The sequence below is a fragment of the Paramormyrops kingsleyae genome, chromosome 2 (genome assembly GCF_048594095.1).
Source record: "Paramormyrops kingsleyae isolate MSU_618 chromosome 2, PKINGS_0.4, whole genome shotgun sequence".
NCBI classification, from domain to species: domain Eukaryota; kingdom Metazoa; phylum Chordata; class Actinopteri; order Osteoglossiformes; family Mormyridae; genus Paramormyrops; species Paramormyrops kingsleyae.
In genome coordinates, this window is record NC_132798.1 from 19176919 (window position 1) to 19193914 (window position 16996).

Consider the following 16996-nt stretch of genomic DNA (forward strand, 5'->3'; position numbering starts at 1 on the left):
AACCTCTTTTAACATAAAATCCATCTTACAAAATGTACTGGATGAGTGTAAATGATGCAATACACGTTTGTTCCATTTTTTGTAATTCAAAAATGATTACATCCTTGAGCGTGAATCAAACTAGGGCCACGTTGGGGAGAGTACTGAATCTTAACCAGTAAACCACCACCGAACTAACAATAAGATGTTATAGTTTAATTCAAACAGTAGTAAAGTGAAGTTAGTGTTAGAACTTCACATCATCACAGATGAGATAGAATACTTACACCTTTTAAACTAAAACGTCAACATATTTTAAATGTACAACAGCAAAAAGAAGTGTTCCCTGACCGGGAATCGAACCCGGGCCGCGGCGGTGAGAGCGCCGAATCCTAACCACTAGACCACCAGGGACTTAATTAATAACACCCCTGCAAAGACCAGAGTGCAATAGAATTATTAAAGAATAAGTGCAATAGTATTAGATATACTGAAGAATGTGATTCTAATCTATTCCCTGGTGGTCTAGTGGTTAGGATTCGGCGGTCTCACCGCCGCGGCCCGTGTTCGATTCCCGGTCAGGGAATAGGTTCTATGGACACTGTATTTGTAACTTCTTTGGACACTCTATATTTGTAACCACAGTTAATACCTCCAAAAGCTGGTAACTCAATAACAAGGAAGACTTGGATCATCGACCAGTAGTCCAACACCATTGCTACAGGAGAAGACTGTGTATTTCAATTGTGACGACATCTGCTGGGTGGGGTACAATCTACTAGATTTTTAACTGTAATCATATTTCCCGTTGTTGGAAATATACGTTATCCTATTAAACAAGTGTTCTGGTAGACAAGTGTTCTTGTGTACACAACGTGGTACCACCCGATTAACAAATATGATTAATGTTAGAAATTAATCAGAAATGTAGTGATTTCAGAAACAACTCAATTTCGAAATCAGTGAACTCCCACCCCCCCCCCCCCCCCCGCCCCAAGACTCTGAAAAACCCCTGTGGACGGTGCCTGTCTCCCTCGCATGACCCGTCAAACTCCCACTGTCATTTGATTGCAACCTTCTCTCACCAAGAGGTTTGTATAGCCTACTTATGACCGACAGATTATTCGCATTTTTCATCATCATGCCAAGAAGTCGAAGCCCCCCCCGTCCCCGCCAGCTCGCGTTCGCCTGCGCACCGGCATCCGCGATCGTAGACACTCCAGACACTTCACAGCTGTCAGCCGCCGGAATCGGTCGGACGTCGGCAGTTTTAGGCGACGACTCGCCGGATCCATCCAGTTCCTGGCCCGAGACTTTTAACCGGAACAGGATCCTACCGAGTCATTACGGCGTGCCAACAAGACGACCATCTCGTCACGATGGCGGACACACGAATTCCCTGCTCCTCCCTGCCGCCGTCCAACTCCAGCCTCTTCCTCCGGATGACTTCCTGTCTCCGCAGGCATTAGAGACAGGCCTGAAGTTGGCTCGCCGGGCAGCAGGGCCATTCCGTAGCTTTAAACACAAGCGAAGTAAAAGAGCAAAACACAAGCGACGAAGCCGGCCGTACGCGCAGCCTTTAAATAGACTTTATATTATTTGTTCGCCTAGCTGCCTGTACTTTTTTTGCGGAAAGGCGGGTTAACCCTAGTGTTAACAAACAAAAGCGGCCTAGATTAGCCTAGCCTAGCCTAGCATACTTTAGCGTCGCCCACTGGTCCTCGCGAGTCCCGCTTCTGTTAGCCGCGCGCGACTCTTCTGTCTTTGGGTCACTCGGACAGCCGTCCGACTTGCTAGCCAGGCTGACAGATGGTTTTCAATAATAATATTATCAATAAGAATAATGCAAGGTGTGGAATTTTGGGACCCGCCGACAGAAAGCTAGCTGTGCATTCTGGTTTGTGTTGTCGCCCAGTGCGTTTTTTCCGTGCGTTTAACGGTTATGCATTTTAACAAGTGTTAGCAGGACCGGTTACCTGACAGCTAGATTAGGTTGGCTACTTTTGGAGATAATTTGCTCAGCAAGCTTAATATATAATTCTGTGTGTATTTTGCCTAGAAACGCCCAGCCATGATACTTTCACGGCTCGTATTTATGGCGGGGGTTGAGTCTGGTTAGCCGTCTTGCTCCTGTAACCTTCCCGCGGTTCAGATCTATATCTGGAAGTTGTCCACTGTCGTCGACACGGGTTCCACGGGAAATGGTAAGACGGTTTTTAACTGGTTGGTTGCTTATCCCGTCGCCAGACAGGTGTAAACCAGCACGGCTGTGGTTATATTTGCGTAACCCGGGAGGAGGCAGCGCTGCCCGGTTTAATACTAGTGTCTGCTAGCTAGCGGTTTACCTGTCACGAACTAGGCGCAGCTAGTAGCTACCTTCCCTCTGACACCCTAACCTGTCAGGATCACTTTGTAGCCGGTCTCACAGTCTTTGCGCTGTTTAAACTATTTGATTTGCATAGCGTCTCAGTTATGTGTCATATATAAGCGCGATACTGCATTGTATCCATAGATTACGGTTTTGGGTAGGTGAGTTGAGTTAATACAGGTCACTAAGATGACACGGCAGCCGGATGACTAACCAGATAGTTGGCACGCCGGCTGTCAGTATGCACTCGCCGCCTGGGCAGAGCAGCCCTAACCCCACGCCTCCACCTCCCCTGCTGGAAAATTTCAAGTTGCTTCCTCGCCTCGCCGTTAAATGTATGCTTCCGCGTTCAAGTCCCATTTCCATGAGCGGGCAGTTAATATCTCATTGACCGTGGTGAGTCAACCTCAGACATCTCCATCTCCGAGGAGGTCTGTTTATGGAGGCGCCCGTATGCTGTCTTTCATCTCGTCCCCTATAATAGACAAATCCAGGAATCAAATAATAGTTTTTCATAGTGATAATCCTGATAGTAGTTTTTTTTTTGTGATAGTAGGAGATTGATTTGTTTCGAGTTTTTGCTGCTGTTCTTTCTGATGAATCCTTTGAGAAAATGGGATCGTAAGGAATTGCTCATTCTAATTATTGTAATTTCATGTTCGAACTGCTCTTAGTCTTGCATATATATGATGCTAAATATTAAGGTGATTTGTACTTTGTATGAAAAATATCTGTTACAGTATTCCAAAATGGTTCCTTTATTGTATATAGCAGCTATAAAAGGAACTGATTTTTACATTGCACAGTATGAGGTTGTGCACATCTTAGTGGTATATTCCTGTTTTCTATAGCTAAACATTCCCATGAGCTCATGGAGAAGAAGGCCTTTGAGGGGTGGCTGGAGACGGTCTCCGCCTCCTTTCTCACATTGACGGACCAGCAGAAGAACCAATCGTTGGACCACCTGATCAGCCTGAGTGGGGCAGCACAGCTACGGCACCTGTCCAACAGCCTGGAGACTCTGCTGAAGCGTGACTTCCTCCGGCTGCTACCGCTGGAGCTTACCTTCTACCTGTTACACTGGCTGGACCCCAAGACCCTGCTCACCTGCTGCCTGGTGTGCAAGCAGTGGAACAAGGTGATCAGTGCCTGCACCGAGGTGTGGCAGGGCGCGTGCCGCGAGTTGGGCTGGCAGATCGACGACTCCATCCAGGATGCCACCTACTGGAAGAGGGTCTACCTGAGGGCCAAGCTGAGGGTGAAGCAGCTGCGAGACCAAGAGGCATTCGAGACATCATCCCTGATTGGTCACAGTGCACGTGTCTATGCCCTGTACTACAAGGACGGCCTCCTTTGCACAGGTCAGGTCTATCAGTCTACCATCAAAGAGGAACTAGCTAAAATCAGTGCCCTTTTTTACTCCCTCCCCACTAGTTTTATGTCAACTGTGTTTTGCATCCATTTCTTCAGCAGAATCCTGCCTAGTCAGCAGCATTTAGAGAACATGCCCCCCTCCCTGTTCAGATTCCTTTTGCTCTGCCACCTTCCTTTGGTCACACTGATCTGCTAGCTTCAAGGACAAATTCTGCAATTAACATTGAGTTTGTCACCCTCAGTGAATGACTACTAATGTGGCACAGTAAAACATAGGGAAGGGCCAGAATCTGTGTACTGCTCTTGTGACAGGTCAGACCAGCCCAGTTTCAGCCTAAAGCTCTGTAATTTGTAAATACATTAAAAGTAAAATAAATTAGTATAATTTAGTCTGTTTTGGTTCATATAATATGTAGCACTTAATCTGAGATGTTTATCATACTGTTACATTTACAGGTCAGACCGGCTTTTTGGATTATGAACCAAAAAAAGTAATAATTAAAATATCACAATACAGGAACATTATTTTTGAATCCAAAGCAACAGCAATATTGGTAATTCTGTGTTCAAGGATACTTTGTACGTATGTTCCAGTTCATTTTTGATTGGTCTGATTATTGACCAGTTACTAAATAGTAATAAAAAAACTGAAAATAATTAAATCAGAATAAGCTTTATTGGCCAAGTATGTTTACACATACAAGGAATTTGTTTTTTTGTCGCTCAGTATACTTAAACCTGATGGACATATTTAAAAAAAACAGGACTACAAAACAAACAATTAAGTACAGTGGATGCTTGGTGATAGCAGATATTTGTATTGTCCTTGACACTTATATTACCTGCATGGGACTTCTTTTTGGAAATTTGGTTTTTTATTTTGTGGTTTTCCAAAAAGATCTGGCTAAATCTTTATTATATGGTTTGGCAAGTGGAACACCTGCTGAAGATAGCATAGAACAAGATTTTGTAGATTCTTCCAGTTCTGTCTGAAAAGGCTGCAAAAATTGTTGTGAGTGTATAGTTAAACTGTAACACCATTTTTGTTGTGGAGCAGGCTCTGACGACCTCTCTGCAAAGCTTTGGGACGTTTGCACCGGGCAATGCATCTATGGCATCCAGACACACACATGCGCCGTGGTGAAGTTCGACGAGCAGAAGCTGGTGACAGGGTCCTTTGACAACACCATTGCCTGCTGGGAGTGGAGCTCAGGGGCTAAGATCCAGCATTTCCGTGGTCATACTGGTGCTGGTAAGTGTGATATTTGACTGTTTTCCCCAAATATTCACCCTGCTTATATTTTGGTGAAATGTCAATAGTCTATTGCAGTCTTTCCCAACCCCAGTCCTTGAGGATCCACAGACGGTCCACGTTTTTGCTCCCTCCTAGCTCTCTGCCAGACACTCCACAGTTTTGCTCAGGGAGCTATGAGGGAGCAAACCATGGATCATCTGGCAGCGACCTGGGATGGGGTAAAAACGTGGACTGGCTGTGGGTCCCTGAGGACTGGATTAGGAAACACTGGTCTATTGTAAGGCACAGAATACATCGTCAAATACATATATTTTTACATATCTGTCTTATGGTTGAAAACAGCCCCATATTACATAAACATTTTTTATGGTGAAGAATTCATTAAATTTGTTGAGGAAAAAGTTATGAACTTTGCATGATAACTCAAAGAACGCTGATATTTATCTCACCAGTGTGTTGAGAATACTGAAAGAAAACCTCAAAATAAATTATTAGGGCTGCAACTAACGATTATTTTGATAATCAATTAATCTGTGGGTTATTAATTTTTATTTATTTTCGATTAATCGATTATTATTATTTCTCTAATGTGAGAGACAGCGTAGTGAGTATGCACAGAAGCACAGTAAATAAAACATACATAATCTTAGTTAATGACTGCTGATCTAACAAAGCACAATGAAATGAAATAAATGGACATTGTGTCATGCTGCCAAGTGCTGAGAATGAAAGGGAAGTGCAGTTAATATACTATCTGATATAAATGTCCAGATATTACTAGAGTTGTAGTCAAGAACACATAAACCGAGACCAAGTCCTGACTGAGACCAGAGTGTGTCGAGACTGAGACAAGACCAAGACTCTGAAGGGCCGAGACCAAAACCAGGGCAGGGACTGAAGATTAGTAAATGTACATAATATAATAATTGAAATATTTTAAATGAGATGAACATTAATTGTTTATTTTTTTCCCCCCAAGTAAAATAAAAATAAATAAATGCAGCACTTGAACCTAAACATGCAGCTCAGCAAGGTTTTTGGAAACTTTCTAATTTAGTCCAAATCATGGTGCTTTAGATAATGTATTCAGTACTCCAGTTTTTTAATGTAAAAGCACAGACTATCGCTGCTGCTACTAAGAATATTATTAAATAATTCTCTAATGTTATTTAATGTTGATACACATACGTAACGGGGGGAGAGAGCATGCGAGTGAGTGTATCTCCATTTATTACGGACAAACAAAGTAAACATTTATTGCGGAGAAAAGGCCTTTTCTGCATTTTACGCTAAAAATGAAACGCCATACACTTTAGTGGCTGAACGGCACAAATAAGACAATTGGTGAGGAAAAACCTGTGAACAACAGGTGGCATATTTCGTTTTAAAATGTATCCGGTTGTGTGCGCATACTACAGTGATGAACTGTAAATAAGATAAATAACATAAGGCTATTTAGTTTGTTTAATAAAAGGACAAGGTATAGACCTGTTCTATTGGAAAGGTAACCTTAAATTACTTTTGTTCTGATCTGGCGCTATATAGAAAATAAAATTAACTTGGGGTGCCCCCCTAATAGAATGGTAGGGTAAACACTTTGTGGTATATGTAGCCACATTTGATAATAGCCGATTGTGTTGACATCTTTCCCAGACAACCACGACTTCACCTGTGTTCATGTGCACATATGTGTGTGTGTGTGAAGGGGTGGGGCGGGTAACGTGGTCGGCAGTAACATCATTAGTTGCACATGAAGTGAGAAGTTATCCAATCCGACAGTAAACAGCTCATTAATAGGAATATTCTCAGAGTTGTGGTCTTGGCTGGTCTCAATAAAATCCCAAGTCCATGACAAGAACGAGTATAAATACGGCTGATTGAAAGACAAGATCAAGACTTTCAAAAACTGATCTTGAGTACTACAACATTTGATATTACTATAAATTTCTATCATGAAGAAATGAAGCAGTGGCGTAGTGGTAACAAGAAATTTAAGGTGGGTAAACTATATGTACAGCAGTAAAAACGGTGGGTAACTATATCCTTAACATTAGTGATCTCAAAAAAAGGTGAGTAAATGCTGTTTTGTAAATTTAAAAGGTGCGTAAATGGCGTTTATGTGCATTTACCCTCCGCTACACCACTGAATGAAGGATTTGCGTCTCCCTTTTCTTTTATATTGGTCGGCATACAGCTTAATGGTGCTTTACTGCAACCACGGTTTTGGTTAGCTTACTGCTCCCAAATTAGGGAGTAGCCACTGTACTTATGTGTATAATAACGTAGACCCAACTAATCAATTATTAAACCAGTTGCCAACTATTTTAATAGTCTATTTTAATCGATATAATCAATTAGTTGTTGCAGCCCTATAAATTATAAATGACTTTTCACACTTTTAACAAGATAGAGTATAATTTGAGGACAGGAATGTTCAGAAATACCAGATTTTGGGAATGGAGTTTGTGGACAAGAGATAGCAAGCCCATCATTAATGTGAAATCTATGCTTTTTAAAGTGCTGCCTTTTTTCTGTAGGAAAGTCTTACTATAAATGTTATTGTATCCATATTGTACAAAGTCAAAGTGTGAATTGGTGTCAAGACGTGAGCCTTGGCACCGGTTCAGTGTTAATTACTCGGCAAACTCGGTCCGTGTAAAAACATAAGTATGGTGAAGGGAGAATGCTTGTTAATCTGAAATGATCTTAAATGTTTTTTGACCCAGCTGAACTATTGCTTTGTTTTACGCAATGACACCATTAGCCTTTAAGTGATGCACTATATTAAGTATTTGACTGTCTGCTTGAGTCAGTGCTAACAATAAAGTAGTTATTAGGATTCTTCTAAAGTACCATTTGTCATGTAAGAAGGGCTTTTTTACTTTAATTTTTTCATGATGACAATTAACATAATCTACCAAACGGTTTTCTGTTATCTTGCTTTTGGGTTTTGGATGCCACCCTAGCTGATATCCTTAGTCTCTAATTCTGGTTGAGTCAGTCATTTTGTTGTGCTCGGTTGTTCCTGATTTGTCTTTTTGATCAGGTGTATAAGTGAGGGAGCATCCATTTCGAGCCCCCCACAAACGCATTTTAATTATTCTGTCATTACAGTGGATTAATTTAAAATCTGGAATTTTGAATAGTTTAGTGTATGTGATTTATGTTTGTCCCATTGCTTTAGTCTAAGAGAGAGATGTATCAGTAGCACAATCAGGGTTTGAATTATATAATGGCTTTCGGGGAGCCCTATTTTCCGATGTGCACCACGGCTTCCGAAATCACATGCACGCGCATACATGTAAGTGCACAGCAGGAAGGCCAATAACAAGGTTACTGCAAAAAATATTCTATTGTCATCACTGCAGGAAGTCAATTAGGGCTGCCAGTAATGACTTTTTTTTTTCTATGGATTAATCGGTTGAGTATTATACCGATTGGTCGATTAATCTAAACGGTTAATTTTCCTCCAGAAAATCAACTTGTCTGTTTAATTTAATTTTATTTTTTACAACAACAAATTGTATGTCATTGCATTGCTTTAGATAATGGATGCCGGTTTTTCAGCACTATACAGACATTATTTTTGGCCAAAATCAGGTTGTCTGCCTAAAATAGTAATGAGGTGCGTATTATGACAGCCAGAAGTTTGCAATCTGTATACATTTGGCGAATCCTTATGCTTATTAAATTTTGTTAGTGGAGCACACCATATACTACTGTCTTGGTAAATCATGGAAGCGATAAGCACTGAAGTAAGATAAAGATGCTTTATTGTCATTGTACAAGTGGCGATGAAGAAACACACCTCAGCAGCGATAACTTTTAAAAGAGGAGATACTGTGATTGAACAAGATGAAAGATCACCATCTACTACCGCATGGCGATACTTTTTACAGATTAAAGTCACATTTTTTTCTTTGTATTTTTATTTTTATTTTCGGTCACGAATTTTCTTTATTTAGTGTCCTTTTGTTTCAGTTTTACCTTACGACACCATTAACAACACTAGTCCCAAAAAGCCCAACAGGCACGAACACACGCACACTGGCACCATCAATCCAAGAAGAATAAGCTTAGACATTTCCACAAACATTTATTCAGTGGAAATTCTAAGGTAGCAGGTAGACAACTATATGGCTTTAATAATGAATGTACTTTGCAGCTCGACGGACAAAAGATATTTAAAAGTCTTTTGCCTTTTCTCGAGGTCCATCATCCAGAATAACAGCTGTACTTTTCCCCTTCGGGTGCTTGTGCATAGTGCTACCGCTGTGGTATACCATCAAAACTTTGCACAGTGTAAAACCACCTTTTTGTTTGTGGTAATTTGAACTACTACCATCAGTGTTTCCCCTCGGTTTACAGCTTTGTGTGGGGTGGGGGGGGTTAGACGGACACCGACAGGATTCATGGTGTTCATATGTTTCTTGTAATGACAGCAGTGGTGATTCGACCCATAATACACAGCGGTTATAGCAAGTTGCGGATGTTTGTCTTGACCTGCAAATACATTAACTGTAGGCTTTAAAAGTGATAACTGATAGCTTAAAATAGTGATAGTTTAAAACAGAAAAACCCATTGTGCAACATTTATTACCCTGTTCATGGTTGAGAAGTCCCTCTCACAGTTTACAGTTTAAAAAACGCAGATATATGTCTGCTTTTCAGGTGGTTGACGCGACATACTTTCCGTCGCGCGCTCTCTGTTTGTTTAATAAAAGGACAATGTATAGACCTGTTCTATAGGAAAGGTAACCTTAAATGACTTCTGTTGTGATCTAGCGCTATATAGAAAATAAAATTAAATAAAATGAACTTGATCTTCAAGAGGGGGGGGGGGGTGCTGTTTGGGGAGTGGGGCACCCCCCTAATATAATGGTTGGGGAAACATTGATCATAATTACATAGTGATATTAAAGGCAAAGATCTGTTGTAGTAAATTGAAGCGTTTTAGAAATCATAAAGATAATTATATTAAAATAATTTTAAAAAAAGATGCATCGATTTAAAATATCAATGTTGACCGATTTTCAGATTATACATCATCGAATGTCGAATAATCGTGGCAGCCCGACAGTTAATACCATCAGTAACATATAGTGGATCCCTCATATAGGCACAGTAAAAGCAACAACATAAGTTACGCAAGAAGTTGTGTATTCTTTACCTATTGAGCTCCTAAATAGCCTTGATGAACCTTGGGTGGTGAATTTTATTTTGGCTTGTGCTAAGTGGTTTCCTTCCTGATGTTTGCACAGTGTTCAGTATAGACTACAACGACGATCTGGATACCCTGGTCAGCGGCTCTGCAGACTTCACCGTGAAGGTCTGGTCCTTATCAGCAGGGACGTGTCTCAACACCCTTACTGGCCACACTGAATGGGTGACCAAGGTACGCTCTTCTGCTGGGTGCTGACTGGAAATGATCATTAGTCACCTGGTACTCCATACTGGCTTTGGACTGTGATATTTTGGTACGGCTTTAGTCTTAGTATTGAATTCTACAAGTCTTTATAAAAAGTCTATCTTTACTTTCATAACTTGATTTTCACATCAGTGAGCTTTCCAGTTGTTCTCTTGGCCAGCATCTTTCAAAATGTTTCAGCAACTTCTTAATATTCGTTTTCCTATTTTCCCCTTTTGTTTAGTTGTTTCCGCAACGCAATTTTATGCTAACTGCCAAAGGCAGGCAGCTCTTTTTCTGTGCTCAGTGTTCACTAGTCCTTCCAGTCCATTTCCAGTTTGAAACACTGCGACTGTGTTCCTTTGCTGTGTCCATGCTGTTTCATTTCTCTCTTACTTTTTAGGTTGTCTTGCAAAAAAGCCAGGTGGAGTCGCTCATGCATAGTCCTGGTGACTATATTTTATTAAGTGCAGATAAATACGAAATTAAGGTAAAGTTTCATGTTATTTCTAGATTCTGCTTTATTCTCAGTTCTTTATATGACTAATTCACATTTAAGTACTTGCCTGTTGTAATGTTTCAGAAGTTCCAACAGAGGTCACTCTTGAATTGTCTGTACTTTGGGGCAGAGTGGTGGTTAAGCAATATTTGTGCTCTTCTGAAGGTTTGGCCTATTGGCCGAGAGATCAACTGCAAGTGCTTGAAGACCCTGTGTGTCTCAGAGGACCGGAGCGTGTGCTTACAGCCTCGGCTCCAATTCGATGGTAAACACATCGTGTGCAGCTCCGACCTGGGCCTGTACCAGTGGGACTTTGCCAGCTATGAAATTCTCAGGTATATACTCACCTGACACCTCAACACGCAAAATGCTGTGTGTCATGTGTCTCATGGGTTTGGCATCCAGAAAGGATTTCTCTAAAAGCATCATGAGGGTGAAAACACAACTATTAGAGTGTGTGTGTGTGTGTGTGTGTGTGTGTGTGTGTGTGTGTGTGTGTGTGTGTGTGTGTGTGTGTGTGTGTGTGTGTGAGCAGCATCCAAGGAGTTCATTTTAATATTCATGTGCCCTCCACAGCAAATGTCTTGGAATCACACCATACTGTGTTTTGGCACTGTTGTACCTGTTTTGAGAAGCAACTTCCTGGTCAACTGTAGGACCATGGTTGGGGGCCATTTGTAAAAAAGAAAAATATGCTATTTGGGCATCATTCTTAATAAGTCACACATTGCTGACCCTGGTGTATATTTAAGCACGCAGTCATGCAATCTCCCATGATGAATATTAACAGCATGGTGCTTGGCTGTACAGGAGTGGTTAGTGTCTTTCCATTGGGCACTATCATTGGATTCCATCTTTCCAACAAGTCAATTTGCCACATTTCTACTCTGATTGAGCTTCCCTGGTTAACATAAGTGAAGTGATTATGAAGAACAAAACATCTGGGAGCAAGTTCAGCTGCAAAGTGGCAGGCACTCAAGTTCACAGAAAGGGACCTGATGACCCAACCTCAATAGCCCACCTGAATGGCTGCAAACCCCACCAGCAATGTGTGCCGACGTCTAATGTGAAGCCTTAGCAGAAAAGTAGAGGCTGTTACAGCAACACTAGGCCGACCAACTTCATATTAATATTTTGGTATGGGTGGTCATACCACCCAGCTCTAACCCCAACCGAGCAGGCCTGTCAGTCTGTGGGCACAGTGCCTCCTCTGTCCATCCACTCAGTCATACCACCCAGCTCTAACCCCAACCGAGCAGGCCTGTCAGTCTGTGGGCTCAGTGCCTCCTCTGTCCATCCACTCAGTCATACCACCCAGCTCTAACCCCAACCGAGCAGGCCTGTCAGTCTGTGGGCTCAGTGCCTCCTCTGTCCATCCACTCAGTCATACCACCCAGCTCTAACCCCACCCAAGCAGGCCTGCCAGTCTGTGGGCTCAGTGCCTCCTCTGTCCATCCACTCAGTCATACCACCCAGCTCTAACCCCACCCAAGCAGGCCTGCCAGTCTGTGGGCACAGTGCCTCCTCTGTCCATCCACACATCGTACACTCTGCCCTGGTGGCTGTGCAAACCAGCAGGTCCCTGGCCATTGCATGCATGTCTGTGTGACAGCATTTAATTTGCACAAGGGTGTACATGCATACGGTATGAAGGATCTCCATTAAGGTACCTCTAATACCAGTTTCCTTTTAAGTCTGTAATTAAGGGGCTGATAAATTTAAAGTGCTATGTTCCGGATAAGTAGCATTTAGCAGGAAGCAATTGGTTAATAAAAGAATAATTTGGAATGTGTATCTCTACTGATCTGTAATGAGACATTTATTTATGAACTATGGAAACAAATGTATACATCCCCATGAAAGCTGACGCGTACATTGCACAGGGACACAGCCTTGAATTGATTGTGAATCGCTGCCCTGTTATCTAAAGTCCTCAATGTGAATCCAGTAGGAAGGGCTGCAGCACTAAGTTTTAAATGAAACAACCCATTAACTTAGGCTGCAGCTTTAGTAGCTGGAACAGCTTTAATGCTCCGTGGTTCTGAACAACCCAAACAAATTAGAAATATTGGGACCTTTACAGCAGGACGCTCTGTCTGTCTCTGTGTTTTAGAGGATGCAGTGAGTGGCAGCTCGTGTACTGATTGCACAGGGCAGACTTATCATTTAAAAAAAAATTAAATTAAATAAAACTAAGAAAACATCATAAACTGAAATAAAATATTAAAATGAAACTACAACTACACAAACATTGGTATATTGCTTCCGAAACAAACTGAAATAAAATAAAAGTCAATGACAATAATAGCTGTGCTTTGTCTCTCGCGGACATTAGTACATAATATGCACTGTTTATAAACAAATGTGTGAGAACAATTGCACAGGAGAGCATTTACAAATGGCAGTGGTTGCATGTTACGGAATGGTAAGAATTCTGCTGCCCTTGCCAAGCTCCCTAGGTGACTGCAGTGTGTAGGTGTGCACTCCAGGTGTTATTCATCCTTATGGTGTATCTGTCTGTGTGCTAGGATATGCTGGTTCACATGTCCTAATCCCTTATTTGTTCTCTGCCCTGCCCTGCCCTGCCCTTGTGCCTGTGACTGTGTTTTGTTAATGACTGCAGCACTGTGTATTCACAATCACCTTTCAAAGGAAAGAGTCACCGGTCCAGAATTGAAATCCCCCTCCTTGTTGTCACTACACTGGTGTCGTTTGAACTTGAACTAGGAAAAGTGTAATTTCCTTTCCATCATGCTGTCTTCACTGAGTGGTATAACCCATTACCCATTGCTTCCCACTGGGTTACTGGATACAACTGGGAGGGAGCAAAAATGTGGGCTGTCTGGGGGGGGGGACTGAGACGAGAAACTCAGAACATGGTTTGTTCAAAAATTTAAATTTGGGTTACATGTGGGCTGTGTTCAGCTGTGGTCAGTGTACTCCTGTATTCCCCACATGCACCTAAACAAACCACTGTTTCTCTTTCAGGGTCATCAAAACACAGGACTGTGCAAACTTGTCTTTGCTCAGCTTAGGGGAAGTTTTCGCCCTTCTGTTTGACAACCACTACTTGTACGTCATGGACCTGAGGACAGAGGGCATCATAGGTCGCTGGCCTCTCCCTGCATACAGGAAGTCAAAGCGCGGCTCCAGCTTCCTTCCTGGTGTTACCTCCTGGCTGAATGGTCTTGACGGGAAGAACGATTCGGGCCTGGTGTTTGCTACAAGCATGCCGGATCATAGCATTCATTTGGTACTGTGGAAGGAAAACGGATAGACTGGCACGCCGGAGACTGCGGTGCGGGGGACAGACGTGACGTGACCATCCAGTCGGTGCCACTCATAAGAAACGTGGAGTTGCATGGAACAAAAAAACACTGGCAATCACACACATGCACCAGACGTTTTTCCCTTTTACAGGAAGTATAACCAACATAGCAGATGCCCAGCCATGTCTGTGCCGCAGGATGAAAGGACATTGCCTGGACACATTACAGTACTGCATTTTGCTGTTGTGACCGGACTGTTTTTTTTGTTTGTTTTTAATAGTCCGTTAATTTACTCACAGAGTGCCATGTGTATTTAAACAAATATGGGAAAATGGTTTTCTTGTGAGAAGTTTAAAAAAAAATGTACAGTATGTTTATAAATATTGGTAATAGTCGCATGTTCTTCAGTTTCCGCTTCCACAGTGCTCTGGAAACTAGAGATGTCACAAAAATGTAATATTGACCGAATTATAATAATTCACTACGTCTTATTGTAATTTTAATTATTTCTGCACATTGTTTTCCCAGGAGACACCATACGTTTGTGTTTAAGTTGCCGTTGAAAGAAGAAAGAATATTTTGTGAAAAAATTTGAACGGAAAGGATGCAGTTTTGTTTTTGCAAGTGTTCGAATGAAGTGAAAGTGCTGACTGCTGTACAAACGAGATTTGCTTTTTAAAGGTTGGCTTGCTTGCATTCCTTTGATTTTTACAATTCAGTATAAATTATTATTTTTTATCTATGTAGCATATAGTATTTTAGTTTATTTTATACTAAACGCAGTTATTAACCAGAACAAAGCAGAGAGGTATGTTGGATATTGCTGACCATCACCGGCAGAAGCAAATTTAGGGTGTACGCGCACTGTATTTCACCTGTTCTTTCATGTTACAGTGTTGCGTAGTTACACACCCTCCCCACGCAGCGTGAATTTGAGCAGGGTGGCGCCTGCGAAGTTCCGCCCACCAGTGAATCCAGGGCTTTAAATCTATGACATATCCAAAACGTTGCCAGATTTAGTGTCTGTCTATAAATGGCTGATAATTGATATGTGTCTACAAATGAACGCAGGAGTGGCAGGCTTAATGTAATGTGACGATCTACTGCCTGCATACTTGCCGGTTACGTATGGTCATTGTAATCTGTTGATCACATATGTAGGCTGCATATCCAATAACAGTGGCATTGCTCATGATAATGGATAATACTAATGAACAGAAAATTCATTTCTTTTTGACTCTTTAGCAATCACGTAGAGTGGTAGGATAGACGAACACTGCTGGGTAATCTCAACCCACTGGATGAAACTTACTTGTGATTATTTGTAATAATACAATTACTGCTGATGCTCCTTAAGAGTAATAATGCATGACACTGTACATGTAACAGTGTAACTGCTCTCAATTTGAATACTTTTATTAGCAGAACAAATGTTCTCCTCCGCTTTCACCACAGTAGCAGGCAGAGCTGGACTGGCCAAGCGAAACTGACATTCCAGCAAAAGTTATCACAGGAAGTCCACCCTCATTCGACAAAATTTACCGTGGGGGACCCCAAAGGCCAGTCCTGTTAATGGATTAAAGTGACCCGGCATTAAAAAAGAAAACCAGAGTACTGTCATTAAATGACAAATTAAAGAATTAAAGAAACCCATCTAATAATTTTAACTCATAGTGACCAACAACCTCAGTTTTTAATCATTGGGGCACTGATTAAATATGATGTAATGGGTAGGCCCATTGAAATTGAATGTGTGTGTGTGTGTGTGTGTGTGTATATATATATATATATATATATATATACACACACACACACAACACACACTATATATAGTGCCCAGCATTAATCAGTACACCCCTTTTAAAAATCCATTTCTCAGTGAACTCCAGAACATTTAGCAGATTGTTGACAAAACTGAGTTTTATTCAACATTTGTTTCATTAACAACATAAAAACTTGATCACCAGCATCATTAGGATAGGAAAATAATAAACTATTCAAAGGAAGCATTGCAGAAATGAATACACCCTGCAACAAATTCTACCAAATCTAGTATTTTGTATGGCCTCCATTAGTTGAAAGAACAGCACCAACTCTTCTAGACATGGAATGAACAAGCTGGCAACATACTGGCACATCTTTCTCCATTATTGGAGAATGAGCTCTTCCAGAACCTGGATGCTGTATGGGGAATGATGCTCAGCCTGTCCTTCCAGAACTTGGATGCTGGATGGGGAATGATGCTCAGCCTGTCCTTCCAGAACCTGGATGCTGGATGGGGAATGATGCTCAGCCTGTCCTTCCAGAACCTGGATGCTGGATAGGGAATGATGCTCAGCCTGTCCTTCCAGAACCTGGATGCTGGATAGGGAATGATGCTCAGCCTGTCCTTCCAGAACCTGGATGCTGTATGGGGAGTGATGCTCAGCCTGTCCTTCCAGAACTCCCCACAGGTGCCATTTGGGTTGAGGTCAGCTGATATGTCTGACCACTGAATCACTTTCACCCTGTTCTTCCTCAAAAATGCACCAGTGGCTTTGGATGTATGTTTTGGGTCACTGTCATGTTGCGACCCAGGGCACGGAGAGATGGTACCATCTTCTCCTTCAGCATTTCATAGCATATCTGTGAATTCATGATGCCATCAGTGAAATGCAATTCCCCAACACCTCCAGCACTCACACCCCCCCACAGAAGAACACTGCCACCATGCTTTACTGTGAGTACCATGCATTTTTCATGATACTCCTCATCCTTGTGATGTCATACAGTTTGGACGCCATCCGTTCCAAAAACATGTACCTTTGTCTCATCACTCCAAAGTGGTGAGTCCCAATAGTCTTCA

General features: G+C 41.8%; 1 protein-coding gene and 2 non-coding genes across 8 annotated transcripts; 2 read left to right on the forward strand and 1 right to left on the reverse strand.

Annotated features, from left to right (window-relative positions):
* Positions 1-321: 321 nt before the first annotated feature.
* On the reverse strand, positions 322-393 carry trnae-cuc (transfer RNA glutamic acid (anticodon CUC)). The gene has a single exon. It is a non-coding gene; the product is annotated as a tRNA-Glu (tRNA).
* A 100-nt stretch (positions 394-493) lies between these two features.
* On the forward strand, positions 494-565 carry trnae-cuc (transfer RNA glutamic acid (anticodon CUC)). The gene has a single exon. It is a non-coding gene; the product is annotated as a tRNA-Glu (tRNA).
* Positions 566-996: 431 nt separating this feature from the next.
* On the forward strand, positions 997-14897 carry fbxw2 (F-box and WD repeat domain containing 2). 6 transcript variants are annotated; one of them, XM_023840764.2, is made up of 7 exons: positions 997-1070; positions 3199-3708; positions 4779-4973; positions 10238-10371; positions 10787-10873; positions 11048-11217; positions 13871-14897. In XM_023840764.2, the coding sequence occupies exons 2-7, from the start codon at positions 3219-3221 to the stop codon at positions 14157-14159; spliced, it is 1365 nt and encodes a 454-aa protein (XP_023696532.1). In that variant the 5' UTR covers positions 997-1070; positions 3199-3218; the 3' UTR covers positions 14160-14897. The 6 variants fall into 6 exon arrangements, with proteins under 6 accessions (XP_023696532.1, XP_023696527.1, XP_023696530.1 ...); XM_023840759.2 differs by lacking the exon at positions 997-1070 and adding an exon at positions 1170-2968; XM_023840762.2 differs by lacking the exon at positions 997-1070 and adding an exon at positions 1170-2778.
* The last annotated feature ends 2099 nt before the right edge of the window (positions 14898-16996 follow it).